At 38.8% G+C, this 14,698-nt stretch overlaps 2 protein-coding genes across 3 annotated transcripts in view; both read left to right on the top strand.

The window, feature by feature from the left end:
* Positions 1–215: 215 nt before the first annotated feature.
* The window catches only part of LOC139117472 (uncharacterized), a 316,985-nt gene continuing 302,502 nt past the window's right edge, over positions 216–14,698 (top strand). The window contains exon 1 of the mRNA XM_070680604.1: positions 216–238. The gene's annotated coding sequence lies outside the window, so the exon portion shown is untranslated. The remainder of the gene's footprint in view (positions 239–14,698) is intronic.
* LOC139117479 (uncharacterized) lies at positions 1,206–14,569 on the top strand. 2 transcript variants are annotated; one of them, XM_070680615.1, is made up of 7 exons: positions 1,206–1,347; positions 7,904–8,162; positions 9,313–9,369; positions 9,812–9,910; positions 11,367–11,492; positions 12,335–12,458; positions 13,142–14,569. In XM_070680615.1, exons 2-7 carry the CDS (start codon positions 7,911–7,913, stop codon positions 13,282–13,284), a joined length of 801 nt encoding a protein of 266 aa, XP_070536716.1. In that variant the 5' UTR covers positions 1,206–1,347; positions 7,904–7,910; the 3' UTR covers positions 13,285–14,569. The 2 variants fall into 2 exon arrangements, with proteins under 2 accessions (XP_070536716.1, XP_070536726.1); XM_070680625.1 differs by lacking the exon at positions 1,206–1,347 and adding an exon at positions 7,698–7,794.

The following is a 14,698-nucleotide window of genomic DNA, read 5'->3' as shown; positions in this document are numbered from 1 at the left end:
TGGAAAAAATCTAAAGATTTGTTCTGTTTCTCGTCTGAGATGATACGTTCTGGTAAACTACACTGGGCTTTTACACTTCCGTATATTTTTCACCATTGTGTGATATCACTTTAGAGCTTTAAAAGAGCAAGAAGCAATATTATTTGCTCTGACTATCCAATCAATGCTACTGATATATAGCGCTTGCGCACTGACCTTCCATCTGCAGACCAAGACAAAGCTATTTCAACCTGAACAGGTAAGTTCTTGACAGATCATTTTTAAACTTTCCAAGGTTTCTTCAGTTGTCGTAATATCACCGGACATTTACACAAGATGCTGAGTTGACAGGTTTGAAATCTTCGCATTTCGGCGTGATGACAGGGATAGAACAAGAAACTGTACTTTGACAACATGACAGTTATAGTGCAAGAGACGTCATGATTTATAGCCGATAATAAATGGGAACAATAGCATATACTCTAGCTCGACAGCTACATACAACACTGTAAACCGCTATACACCGCGGTGTCGTTTGGTTATATCTCCGTATATGAGACAGGCTTATAACACTGACAAAAATTATCGAGTTCACCACGGTCCCTCCGTGGAGGGACCGTGAGTTCACCTTTCCCATTTTACGCTATTTGCGGGACAAACCAGAGATTTCAGTTTATAAAACAACATGATAGCAATACGTTTAGCTTACTCGACTAATTGTATGCACTGTCCCTCTATCCACTAGGGACTGTGCTGTATGGTATGTTTGGCACCATTTCAAGGACACACCCAGGTTATTGACCACAAATCTTTATCTAAAGGCAGAAGCGATGACTCAGGGGTCGCACTAGCGCTCGCCACATTCGCAAAATGCGACAGAAAGTGCTTGGTGGCGAATAAAATGTCTTCTTGGTTCGCCACGCTCATGAAAGTGTTGCGAACTGGCCTCAAACTCAAAGACCCCGGTCAAATTCACGGTGAACGATGCGATACTATCAGGTGATGAAATCCATGTGACTATACTCTCGCTCTCAGCACAACGTCAGTTTACGATACCAGGCAGTGGTTGCTTAGGTACGCATTGCCGAACTCGGCAAGTCATAAAGCTTTTTGTTTAGCCTTTGAACCCGGTTTAGTATCATATAAGGACTAAAATAATGACATCATCCACGCTAACAATAGAGTTCCAGTAATTTATACGAACTTTCCGAGAAGGGGTCAGTGGTTTACGTGAACATTTAATCAGGTCGGTGCCCTACTGCCGTGCACTCAACGAGAGTCGAGAGACCTTACGATAGCTTTTCCGCAACTCAGACACAGAAGACGATTATATCATGTACAGCTATTGCTCTCTGAGTGATACAAACGGTAGATTTTACCACTTTTTTTGATAATATTCTGTGGAAAAATGGAGCGATTGGCTAGCCAAGTTGATTGCGATTGAATGCTGAACTATAAGGCCAAAGTAAGTAAATTCTTTGTTTTGCGTCCACTCAAAATCCTAAAAGGTACGCGGGTAAGCACAGGCGCTTGGCACATTGCTGGGATAATAATCGTGTTTAATATGTAGAATGTCTATATACGACTTGATTATTCAATAAAAGAATCACCGTACGCGATATTAGTGTAGGCCTATAGGCCTACATATTGACTGGCATTGTACCTATGGCTGCCTGGCTCGGGCCCAGCGAACGCACTGCATAATCATCAATGTGTAGAATGTCTACATGACTTAATTATTAATAAAGAATAACGGTACGTGATATTACTGTACATGTCGGCTAGCTTAACCGAGCGGGTGTAGAGCTCTGCAGGGCTTGGGCCCGGCTGTGGCCGTTGTCCACTGCTGCACAGAGAGAAAGGGAAGGTGTAGAAGCTTTTCACCGCCTGATTTCATAAATCAGCGAAATTCACGAACTCTGAGCGTTTCCGGTGATAAAAACTGGTCAACGGTCAGATGGTTGCATAAAACAATCGATCGACTGGCTCTTTTGCCTAAAATCATACCTTACCCTATGCTACTGGCGAGAAATCGTCCTGAAATCGGCTGGGCACACCAACCCAGCGTCGGCCATTTTGAATAAGCTACATGCAATGTACGCGTCCAATGAGAGAAGAGCAATGACGTCATCTGTCAAGGGTTCTATGCAGGCGCGCATACACATGCAGCTTATTAGGCCATAGCCATTCGCCAGGCAACATGTAGGCCTATAGGCCTACACTAATATTGCGTACGGTGATTCTTTTATTTAATAATCAAGTTCAATATAGACATTCTACATATTAAATACCATTATTATCCCAGCAATGTGCCAAGCGCCTGTGCGGGTAAGCGGCTAAAAAACACACACAGAAAATTTAACACAAAATCTGTTTGCCTTTATTGGACAATTTTTCTCAAACCACATGAATACTGTCACAGTGTGTCACACTGTATGATCACTGTATGCATTTTCGAATAACAAATGGATCAAAATAAACAGTCATTCTTCGGCTGACTTGCAGCGTGTTTGCAAGGTTATATCTGATTGGTCGATTGTCACTATTCACAGCAACTTAGGGAGTTTATTTGTATTATTTCATTATAACGGTACGATTCTGCCAACCAATTGTATAACAGCTTTGAAATCGCTGCGAGTCGGCCCTCATTCTTTGATGTTTGCTTTTTAGTCCCCACGGACACCGTCCGGGGGACTATAGGTTTGGTCATGTCCGTGCGTCCGTGCGTCCGTCCGTTCACGCAGATATCTCAGAGACGCCTGGAGCGATTTCGTTCAAACTTGGTACAAATATAGTGCCCTACCTCATACAGATGCACGTCGATTTGTTTCACAATGCGATCAAATTTGGCCGTGTTAGAGGACTTTTAGTTTTCACCTCCATAGACTCCTGATTTTGGTATATATGATATATAACTTAGCAATACAATTTTTTTGAAAAAATGTCACGTGACCTTGGTGACCTTTCACCTCAAATATACATATTTGTCCATAACTCAGTAATCACTAATGCTACACCCTTCATATTTGGTATGATGGGACACCTTATGACGCCACATATTGTTCCTCATTAATTATGTGCATATTAATTTTGAGCGAGCCAATAGAGCCAGAGGTCTGATTTTTGATTTGTAGGGATAACTTAGCAATACAATTTTTTTGACAAAAGTCACGTGACCTTGGTGACCTTTGACCTCAAATATACATATTTGTGCAAAACTCAGTAACCACAAGTGCTACACCCTTCATATCTGGTATGATGGGACACAAGGTTACTCACACCTTATGACGCCACATATTGTTCCTCATTAATTATGCACATATCTAATTTTGAGCGAGCCAATAGAGCTAGAGGTCTGATTTTTGGTATGTAGGGATAACTTAGCAGTACAATTTTTTTTACAAAATGTCATGTGACCTCGGTGACCATTGACCTCAAATATACATATTTGTCCATAACTCAGGAACCATTAATGCTATACCCTTCGTATTTGGTATGATGGGACACCTTATGACGCCACATATTGTACCTCATTAATTATGTGCATATCTAATTTTGAGCAAGCCAATAGAGGTAAATGTATGATTTTAGTATATAGGGATAGACTATAGGGTAGAAATTTTTTGACAAAATGTCATGTGACCTCGATAACCTTTTACCTACAATACACGATAATGTCAATAAATAAGTAACCACAAGTGCTATGTCCTTTATATTTAGTAGGATGGGAGACCTTATGACAACACATGTTTTACCTCGTTAATTATGCCCATATATAATTGTGGGCAAGCCAATTGAGCTGGAGGTCTGAATTTTGGCATATATGGATTAATTAGCAATACAATGGGGGTTTTTTTCAAAATGTCACGTGACCTTGATGACCTTTTGACCTTGAATATGCATATATATGCATAACTCAGTAACCACAAGTTCTTTACGCTTCGATTTTGATAGGCTAATAGACCTTAAGATGTCACATCTTGTACCTCATTTATTATGCACATATGTATTTCTTGGCTGGCCAATACAGCTAGAGGTCTGATCTTTTTTCCTGATTAAGAACCATAACTTATATATGCCTCTTGTTTCAAATTGGGAACAATGACATAGACCTATGTGTCCATAGATCTGAACATATACACTCCAGTGATACTTCTTAATGACCTCATTCCCCTGCCCCATTAAGACTAATACTCCTATACAAGTGGGGACTATGTCATTGACAATGACTTGTCTCTTATTAGTTTAAGATTTCTTTCTTGTGCATTCAAAGTGTCCACATGTCAATACCATTGCACAGCAACTTGACAGCCTCATCAAATTACTTAAATCTGGACAGTTTGAGGAATTGGTACACTATAACAGTATACAGTAGCGGTCTTTTGTCCTCAAGTTCTTGTAATGTCTATGCTCTGATGGAATGTCATAGTTTTGCTGAAAGGTGTCTGTTTTGAAAGAAAACACCAAACAGAAATGGTAACTTGTAGCCTCTGCATTTAATTTTAGAAAGATGGGGCATCAGAGAGAAGAAGAAATTGGTGATATACTTGACAAAAGTATTCCCTGTAGCTTCCTCGGGACCATCTGTAAAACCAGCACCTTTCCTTTCCATCGAATAAAGAAAGCATTTCGCAATTGTCAGTCTCCTCACACAGACTCATCAGACCCAAATATATTCCTTGCACTTTCAAAGTACCACGCCCCAGATTGATTGAAAAGATGAAGTATCATGGCATAAATGGAAATAATCTACAGTGGGTAAAAGCTTGATTGACAAATACAAAACAGCGAGTAGTGATAGATGGAGCATCATCTGAATGGAGAATACGTCACAAGTGGTGTCCCAAAGGGTTCAGTTCTTGGACCAGTACTCTTTCTAATCTACATCAATCATACTGGCGGTGAAATTAGTTCTGAACTCAAAAATTTACTGACAATACCAAGACAAATCATCCCTTGCGAAATTGTAGTGATCCTGAAATTCTACAAGCTGATTTGGACAAGCTACAAAAAATGAGTGAACACTGGCGGACGCATATTGGCTACAACAACCCCTTCAATAAATACTCAATGAACAATATTTCAGTGCGACGAACAACTGAAGAAAATGACTTGGGCGATCTACTTCATTCTACCTTAAACCTTCAAGCAAATGTGATAAGTTTGCAAAAAAGCAAACAGAATGTTGATCTCATCAAATGATCATTGTCGATCAAATAAAAAAATGTCATTCTTCGTCTTTACAAGCAACTTGTGAGACCACAGCTCAAACATGCAGTACAAGCTTGGTCACCATGGCTACAAAAGGACATAAAAATCTTAGCACGGCAAGTAATACCTAAACACCAACACTACAATTATCAAAATAGACTTAAACAGCTTGGTTTAATAACACTTGAACAGAGAAGAATTCGCGGCGATATGATTCAACTCTAGAATTAGTCATCAAAGGCCATGACCACTGTAACCTTTCACTTGAGTTAGCGGCCGACTTGAGAAATTGAGCACACTTTCCCAAACTTCATAAACTAACCGTTTGACTTAACACAAGAAAGTACTTTTTTCAGCAAGAGTTGTGGACACCTTGAATAAATTACCAGCCGATGTCATTAATGCAGAAAGTGTGACCTCCTTCAAGAGCAGCTACGACCGCCTACTACAAGTTTGAACTTTCACAGAGGGATTCTAATATACTTTCCCACACCCAAACTGAACAAAAAAGTACGTAAAGGCCTTTCGTTTACAGGACTGATCACTGGTTTATTGTTTGTTTCAGGTTAAAATGGACGAATTAACCAAATTTTTGGCAAACCTAAAAGACCAATTAACTAGGATAGGCCTCAACACTTTCCGATTTTTCCGTCTGCCATACTCTCTGAGTCGTGGTACCCAAGTCCAATCGGCAAGCTGAATCTCAGGCTCTCTCTGTTCAAGTCCCGATTGCTCGCAGTGACCATGCCTTCAAGTTGCCGTGCAAAGATTTCCTGTTTTTTAACTTCCATTTTTTATCGTGACGACAAAACCACAACAGGCAAAGCCACAACAGACAGCGAGAACGTGAGGCCCCTACGTGAGGCTGAGAGTATCGACAAGGGTAAATATGTACAGAGTACTGTTTTACGTCACCGCATGGTCCATTAGTGAAATCTGACTGCCGTAAGTTAAAAGCCACTACTTTTTTGCGACAAAATAGCGCCACAAACGGCAAAATTTTGAAAGGAAAGTTTGTGGGTTTTTTCGAAAAATCTCCAAAAACCTAGGCGCGCGCGGACGCAAAACAAAGAATTTACTTACTTTGGCCTAAACGCTCCAGATGGTCCCGTGGTGAGGTTTTCTTTCAATGTGCATGATGAAGAAATTTGTAAGATTTTAGTTAAACTGAAGTGTATTTTGTTGATTTTCAAGCGACTTACAATCGATAAGCTCATGCAAACTGTTCATATCGTGGCCTTATCCAGCCTGTAGCGAGAGAACCATGACGGTCGACCTAGTTCATTTACAAATTTATGTTTTGTTACTGTTAATACAAATTTATGTTTTCTTACTGTTGACATCGTGATATATTTCCTACGTCGCGTCGCGTCTGACATGTGTCTGTTGCATCTCCACAAGGTGACTGGAAACGGTATTTTGTGAGTTCGAAGATAATTAAAAACACTGTATTTTTTAACATGAATGAACCGGGCATGAAACTTTTATCTCAATACTTTGTGGTTTCTTTCTATTTAAAGACCGCTTTTGGTAAGCTTATACTTGTCAAAATACGTGATCCAACTTTGAAAACAGATTGACTAACACAGTATGACTACGAGACACGATTAAATCAAGGCAAGTTATCGAAAGCATATGTTGTGAGTACGTGAATCAAACTAATGTCGGTCAAAACACCAAATTTAATCAATAAAAAAATTAGTTGACTGTTTTTGTCTTCAGCTATACTTGCAGTTCAAATGATTGGGAAAGGAAGCCTTGTAATTGTGTGTATGTGTTGCACAATAGTTTACCTCCAATGGTTGTACTAATTAAATCATATGGGTTGCTAGGATTCCTTATCACATCACAAAAAATGAACTGCATCAGTCTTTTTAAAGAAGTGTAACAAGCAGTTGCGTTCAAAAAGTCCTTGTCTGAGAAGAGGGGGAGTAGGGGGGATTGCATGTGAAGTCTATGGTTCTTCAAACAAGATGAGACCTTAAAAGGTTTTTGTTTTGATTTTATTGTTCAAAAGTTTTGTGTGGCTAAAGAAAGTTGTGTGTGGCTAACGAGATGTATGACCAATTCGCCACGCAGGGAATCTTTGGCTAACAACTTTGAAATCCTAGCGCTACCTCTGGATGTTTCAAATGTCATTTAAAGCAAACATTGTATCATTTGTGTCGTGTTCACATATCGTCAACATTTCTACTTTACGTGGTTACGCTCGACAGTATTAAAACCTTTGAAAAAAACAGATAAGTACATTGTCCTGTTCAAATTACAGTAACAAGCTATTTTGTGTTATTGTGTAAATCCGCTCGATAAAAATCGATGATACATTAAAATGTTGACGTCATGTTTATTTATACTAGAACGTCAACAGACATGATTTTAACCCAGTCCAACTTCATATCGATAGGGTATGTCTATTATTGTGCCACGGTTAAGATAGGCGCGTCCTTTCCGTTGTACTTAGTAGGGTGGAGTATACAGGTAAATAGGACATCCGGGTTCGTGACATGTGAGTTCAGTAGGTCATTTTCCAAGAATTACTGATAAATTCAGTAAAAACAATGAAGTGTTTTGTACAAAAAAGAGATGTGTTTTCTGACGTGGAAGGTATTTATCAATTATATCGGATGCATCAATCAGGCTGTCTAATGCTATTCTCTTTCTCAAATTACCTGATTCATGACACAGGTCCTATTTTATCTTTGCATTAACCCAGAGTAGACATGGAGCAGTCACAGCCAGCAGTACCTACATACAATGAAGAGCAGTTACTGTACCAAGAGTCACCAATAACTCTACAAACCTCGAATCAACAAAACCGGAAAGAGGGATCCCGTTTTTCTCACAGGGCAGCCGCTGGTATTGGCATTACCCAAATAATCCTCGGCGTAGTCTCGATAGTAGCCGGCATAGTCGCAATCTTTGAGGAGTGTACAGGGAGTGAGCTCTGCACTGGGATTTGGGGTGGACTTTTTGTAAGTATTTACTGTCAGTATAAGTCTTGCGTTGCTTGTATCTCAACATATGATAACAATTTTTAGTACTACGCCTTGCTTTCTGCGTCATAGCGTAATTATGCACTCGTTGATTTCATTGAATCTTGCCACGAACAACGAATGATAATGTACATATGCATGTAAATTTATTTTGGTGGTACGATCCAATGGGGCCCAAGGGCGATCATTTCTTCTGGATTTTTGATGTAAAACATTTTCGCAAAGTACCTTAACAGAGCTCACAACTTATCATGACATACGCATACACATCAATTTCTGCATTTATACGATCTTATATGGCCACTGGATAGCCGCTTTGTTGCATTCGATTAAAACTTTGTACAAAGACATAGTGATAAGCCAATTAAGAGGTTTTGAAGATTTTTTAAATTTATGTCAAGACGATCATTCCGGCACAATTTTTTCCGTTTCAGCGATTCCTCGCTACAGGACATGCATCAATCAAAGCAATTAAAACTTCAAATTATACAAAGACAATGTATCGCAATGATTATCTACAGATCAACTTATTTTGTGATATGATCCGACAAGGCCCGTTGGGTGTCCGTTCTACTATTATTTTTCTGTGTCTGGAGGCATATGGCAGATAGTTATTTAATTGGTAGATCTTATCCTAGTACGAGGACAGTGCACCATTACGTTACTAGACGTACGTGTGCCTGTCAATTTGGGTTGCGACGTGATCGATTCATTATAACATATGTGTTATGTAACAGCGTTGCCAGCCTAAACCTACGGAGAAACTTTAAAGGGGAAGTTCACCAAGGATGGTTTTTACATATGTGCTAGCTTTGTGGTCACTTACCCCGAAAAGCTATTTTCGCCATTTAAAACTCGCGCGAATTGATGATGCAAGCTCCAAGCTTGGAGCTTTTTTCCCATGATTCAAATTACATGGGCGACTACCAGTACTATTTTTATCGGTTTTTGTAAAAAGTCGCGCGAGTTATAAATGGCGAAAATAGCTTTTCCGGGGTAAGTGACCACAAAGCTAGCACACAATTATGTAAAAACCATTCTTGGTGAACTTCCCCTTTAAATTGGCTTGTCTAAATGGCAACTGAACTAAAATATCCTGTGTTTGATTTGAATTTCTGTCCATTTTCAGATCATAGTAACAGGTGCCTTGGGATGTTTATCAGCATGGAAGAAGAGCACTGGGGCGGTAAGTACTAAATCTGTCTATGATCATGCCATGTGCATCTTGAAACATGTGATTATCCTGGTGTCGATCGTCTTATTCCGCAAAGAGGTGTCATGGTTCAGATGCCAATGGAAGTCATGATCGATGCGACATTGAGATCAAGACAAGGCAAGATTCATTGTGTCGTATACTTAAACAAAACTAATATTATGCTTTATAAGGCTGTTGTCTATTGGATGTCGAATGAGGTGTGTAATTTTTCAACAAATTGCCACCAGATTGCACTTTAATTATTTTACGTTAATCCTTCATCTTTTGTGTACACAAGACAACCTTGTACAGAGTAATAGGGGATTGATAACATGTGTTATGCATTTACAATCATCGTATAAGTTTCACATCAGCTTTATTATAATTTTCGTCTTCTTCTTCTTCTTTTCTCTTCTTCTTCTTCTTTTCTCAGATTGTAGCATCGATGGTCATGTCGATCATCAACGCATCTTTGTTCTGCTCAACGATGCTGTCTTTCAGTCTTATAGCTGTAACAGTCAACTATCACGATGTATGTATTTATTTATGTTCGTATGGGACTACGTATGTATCTGTGAATGTGTTTGTTTGTATGTACATATTCACTCAGGTAGAATATGATATTACTGAATCCACGCATTTGTTTGTTGATTCGTTTGAGTACTAATTGAATTTAATACCGCATACAGGAAAATGAAGTGTTACATTAGGTATTACTTTGTCTCGCAATAGGGTGATGACTGAGTAAAAGTGACTTTAACGATAGCTTTCTTCGAAAAATATAGTTGGTTATTAAAAGTTTTCTTAGAATTTTCGGTTATCGTTTAACAAAACCATGATCGTTTGGGTAACATTGGCAAACATTTTTAGTCACCAATTTCGCGAATCAAGTCACTACGACTGACCCATTTGATGCATGCAATATTAAAGTTAAAATTCATTAAAAGGATGGATTGTTAAGGGACCCGTACGACCAGTGCGAACGCTGTATCTGGGGTACGTTGGCGAGAATGAAAGTTCAATCATGTTTGTCATAATGTACATCGTAAACTTTAAATGTTGCAGCTATGTCGACGTGATTTATCTAGATATTGTGCATGAAATACATTGTTGTAAATAAGAAAGTCGCAGTTCCGACCCCTGCCTTTGTACGATCGATGATGAAATTTTGGACGAGAGCATTCAACATTTAACGTGATGGGCAGAGGTAGAAATTGCTTTAAATGATTTGGTAGCCGTACGCTTTATTGAATGAAATCATTCTCACAACGGAATTTCAGAAGAGTGAGCGAGGATTATTTCTTTCTGTACTTTGTTAATGTAGGTCATTCAAAGCCTAAAAACAAATAATACGATCGGAACTAATTTGGGATAATTGGATGATGAAGTAATGTCGGTTTCTACTTCAAATGTAGGTTTGCCTTTCTCTTAAAAATGTACACTTGCTTTTATGAGTAATTGTGAATATTGCAACAATCAGCTATAGGACATCTAATACTTTTGAGAAATTTGAAAAATACGCGGATCCAATTATCCCAAATTAGTTCCAATCGTTTAAATGTCAAATTTTTGAAAGCGTTTCTGGGAAAATGTACCTGTCGGTACATTTGCCACATCTTTCTGAAGATTTAACTTTCAGTTATCTGGTCACTTTTTCTTTCCTTTGTAGCACAGACAGTTTTTCCACAGCTGACTTTGTTATTGATGTGAATTTGAATTCAAGTCCGGCCTAGTTTTGCCTAAAATTCGTTTGTCGACAGAAGACATGGCATATACACTTGCCATGTACACCATCATCATTACAATTGAAAGTAAATTATTTTTAGAAGAAAAAGGAAAATGATGCCGATTAATGGCACGAAAATACTGGAAGAAAGCTGAAAGTTACAAATCAATGACCTTCGACTCACCATGAAAAAACGCCAGATATGTATGATTTGATTCAATGTAAATTATCGCTTGATTTGATTTCATTTTATGATTCACAGGGTGCTGCATGCGTCGCAGCAGGGTCAATCATGACGATCGTGGCTTTTGTCTCAGCGATATTGTCCATCATCAATTCCGTTTACTGCTGTATGGGGAGCTGTTGTAAGAATAGAGTGACACAACAGGTTAGAATGCAACTTTATTGTGTCTTCATTTGCAACATTTTAAGCAATAGTCTACTTCTAGTAGACAATCAAAATACGGCAAGTTATGGAGTACCTTTGCTCCTCATCTCCTAATATCAACACAGTGCGTACTCCAAGAAGTTATCTTGATTCAACTTTATCAATGAACACAGATGAATTCTTCATTATTTGAACCAAAATGCTAGCAAAATCTCTGTTCACGCTCTCATCAGAGAGTCTGAGGAATCATTCGCTTGGTATAAATAATGTGTACACATTAATGTAGTGAGGATGTTGACAGAGCTAAAGGAATAATACAATTGTGTGAGCGATCACTGATCCAATTACATAGGCTCCCAATTAAGGCAAAGCTTAAGTTCACTGTTTTGCTTAAAAGGTAGAGCGCGGAAGTACATGAGTGACACGGAAGGGTTAACGAGATAAAACATTATCAACAGATAAGTTACAATATGAGTCTAGCTTCCAGCAATAAGTTTATTAAATAAATATACAGGTCAAAATTTTGCGTGATCTGTCGTCCAATGCTATAAAACTACACCCTGAGTTAATTGCAATTTGTCGAGGGAACATGAAATTCAAATGAAAAACCTTTTTTGCAACAGTTGAATAACTTCATCGACTTTCACATGTTGTAACGATAATTGTTTCGCGTGTTTTATCTAATGTTGTTCATGAGTGAGAGGAAGACTCGAACCGCATAAGCGTGCAATAAGGCGTGGTTATTTTCGACAGTCATATTCAGATGTCTTGAAAGAGTCAAGTTTCTTCTACGGTTAACCATAAATTTTGACATGTACAATTACATCGTTCATTGCATACAGGTCATATACGTTACCACACAAGAAGGAGCAATGGGAGCCACAAATATGATGTACACACACGGAGTTCAACCTTCAGGAACAGTTTACATGTCTCCAGCTACGACACAGAATATGTATCCGAACAGTGAGTACACATCCACCAGACTAAAGCCGTTTTAGCGTATAAATATCACATTGTCAGTCCCCTCACCTGCAGCAAAGTAAACCCTAAAAGGGTAACCCCTAAAAGGGTAAACCCTAAAAAGGTAAACACTAAAAGGGTAAACCCTAAAAGCAACAAATGACCAGTGGTTACGTTAAAGGTATACAGTCACCTGTAATCTAAATATAGCCATATATGGTCAAAGGGGCGTTCCTTGGTATTCAAAATACCCATGTGAGGGCGCTGTATTTAAAAAGCGGCCACCCGCTTGAAATCTGTGATTGGTTAGATTTTCTCTTTCCATGGTAACTGTGGCAAATTGGAACAGGTGACAGTATACCTTTAACTCGTATCTTTTCCAAGTGAGACTTCACGTGAAAACTCATTGAAGCGTTTCAGAATCGAGACTGGACCTAATGTATATTGACTGCCCATCAACGTTGACAAAGAACTACACTGCAGCTATATCAATTATATTTACTACATTTATTAAAGACAACCATTGACCCACACTACAAACATATTTGTAAATTCTATAAACATTAACATCAGTAGTATATAAGCTACCCAATTTGGATTGTGTCGGAGAATATTTTTTTTCTATACTAATTGAATTTAGCTTCAGTGGTAAAATTTTACAACTTTATGAAATATCCTGTCCACAGGCTTCCCAACCTCTCAACAACTTTCAACAGCACAAAGCCCTCCAGCCTATTCTATGCATACTGGTCAGACCATAGAGCAGACCATCCCAGCGGCCCCGTCTTACCCTGCAGCGCCACCATACGTTCAACCAGTAAAGACTTGACCAGATCAGGCACAGTGTCAAACTGCAACAAACGCTTCGAAGGATATAACGTTACGAACACAGCCAAGTTTGTAGATGTATATAAATAAATTATCGATATTCTAGGTTTTCAAACATTTAACAAACCATTTAGGTACAACAAAGTGATGCATGAAGTGGCGAAATAATGAATGAATAATGTAGTTTCGTTTTGTATTAAAGTGGCACTCACACTTGGTAACATTTTTAAAGCACATATTTTTAATGCCAACGGTAGATATTTGACAAGGCGACTGCGCGGGGATCGCGAGATATCGATAAAAACATGTCTTCAAAAAAGTAAAAGTTTGAATTCCGGTGGCCCACCTGAATTCAGCTTCCGAACATCGAACGTTCGGCACTGGGGTCATTGTCAACCAAGCTGGGGAGTACGAGTCTACGCTGACGCTGCTGTACGCCACAGTACCACTGGCGTCGGTGATCGGTCATGCCCCATGGGAGAAAGCTGAGTCTTACTGACTTGGCGAAAAAACGAAAAACAATTTTTGCTGATTCCACCAGAATTGGCAAAGGTGACTAGCACAGTTACGTGCGGTTGATACATAGCGGCCGCCGCGTGATATGCATAGACACATGCCACGCGCGCATACCACGCGCGCGGCGTACCCTGTGGCAGACGACAAAATGTAGTCATCGGAGGCGGCTAATATTTGACATGTAAAAACTGATGTTTATGTGATATTGGTTAAAAATATAATACAACCGACTTAGAATAATGAAAACAACAAAAACTAAGGAGAAGTTTTTTAAAAACTTACCTGAGGTAAAGGCATAATGCTGTATATAAAGTCTTTGCAGTGGGAAGTAAATTAATTGCGTCGTTCGAACTTATTGTAGACTCCCTAGAATATCGTCAATCAGCACAACAACAAACCTTCGGGGGATTTCGAGTCTAAATTAGAACGATCGTAAAACTTCGGGATGTGAAAAATACGCTCGGGAAATGACATGTTTTTATCGATATCTCGCGATCCGCGCGCAGTCGCCAAGTCAAATATCGACCGTTGGCATTAAAAAAATGTGTTTTAAAAATGTTACAAAGTGGGAGTGCCTCTTTAAAAACAGAGACTTTATAATGTCATGATCATTTACAGAACAATCATGGACTCATAATGATGTCCATGGAAATCAGAAGCACAAAATAAGATATTGCGTGATTAATGACGTCATTTACAAGTGCAAGTTTGATCGCTAAATTTTGTTCAAACTGTTTTTCTCGTATAATAAAAGATACCTTCTGTATAAAGTCACATGATGATATGTTTTTTTTTATGTAATACGCTTTCCACGGGGTATGGGGATAGGATCTGAAAAATAATCTTGTAACCTATGTTTTACATTATGAAATTCCATATTTTTGTAAGTAATTAAATAA

This window comes from Ptychodera flava, chromosome 2 (assembly GCF_041260155.1).
Source record: "Ptychodera flava strain L36383 chromosome 2, AS_Pfla_20210202, whole genome shotgun sequence".
Classification (NCBI taxonomy): domain Eukaryota; kingdom Metazoa; phylum Hemichordata; class Enteropneusta; family Ptychoderidae; genus Ptychodera; species Ptychodera flava.
Note: the sequence above shows the minus strand (reverse complement) of the source record. Positions and strands in the feature narration are given on the sequence as shown.

Excerpts from the sequence above, each read along its gene's own strand:
- LOC139117479 (XM_070680615.1), top strand. The coding sequence starts at position 7,911 with ATGGAGCAGTCACAGCCAGCAGTACCTACATACAATGAAGAGCAGTTA. Across the intron at positions 8,163-9,312 it reads GGATTTGGGGTGGACTTTTT|ATCATAGTAACAGGTGCCTT; the intron begins GTAAGTATTTAC and ends GTCCATTTTCAG. Across the intron at positions 12,459-13,141 it reads ACAGAATATGTATCCGAACA|GCTTCCCAACCTCTCAACAA; the intron begins GTGAGTACACAT and ends TCCTGTCCACAG.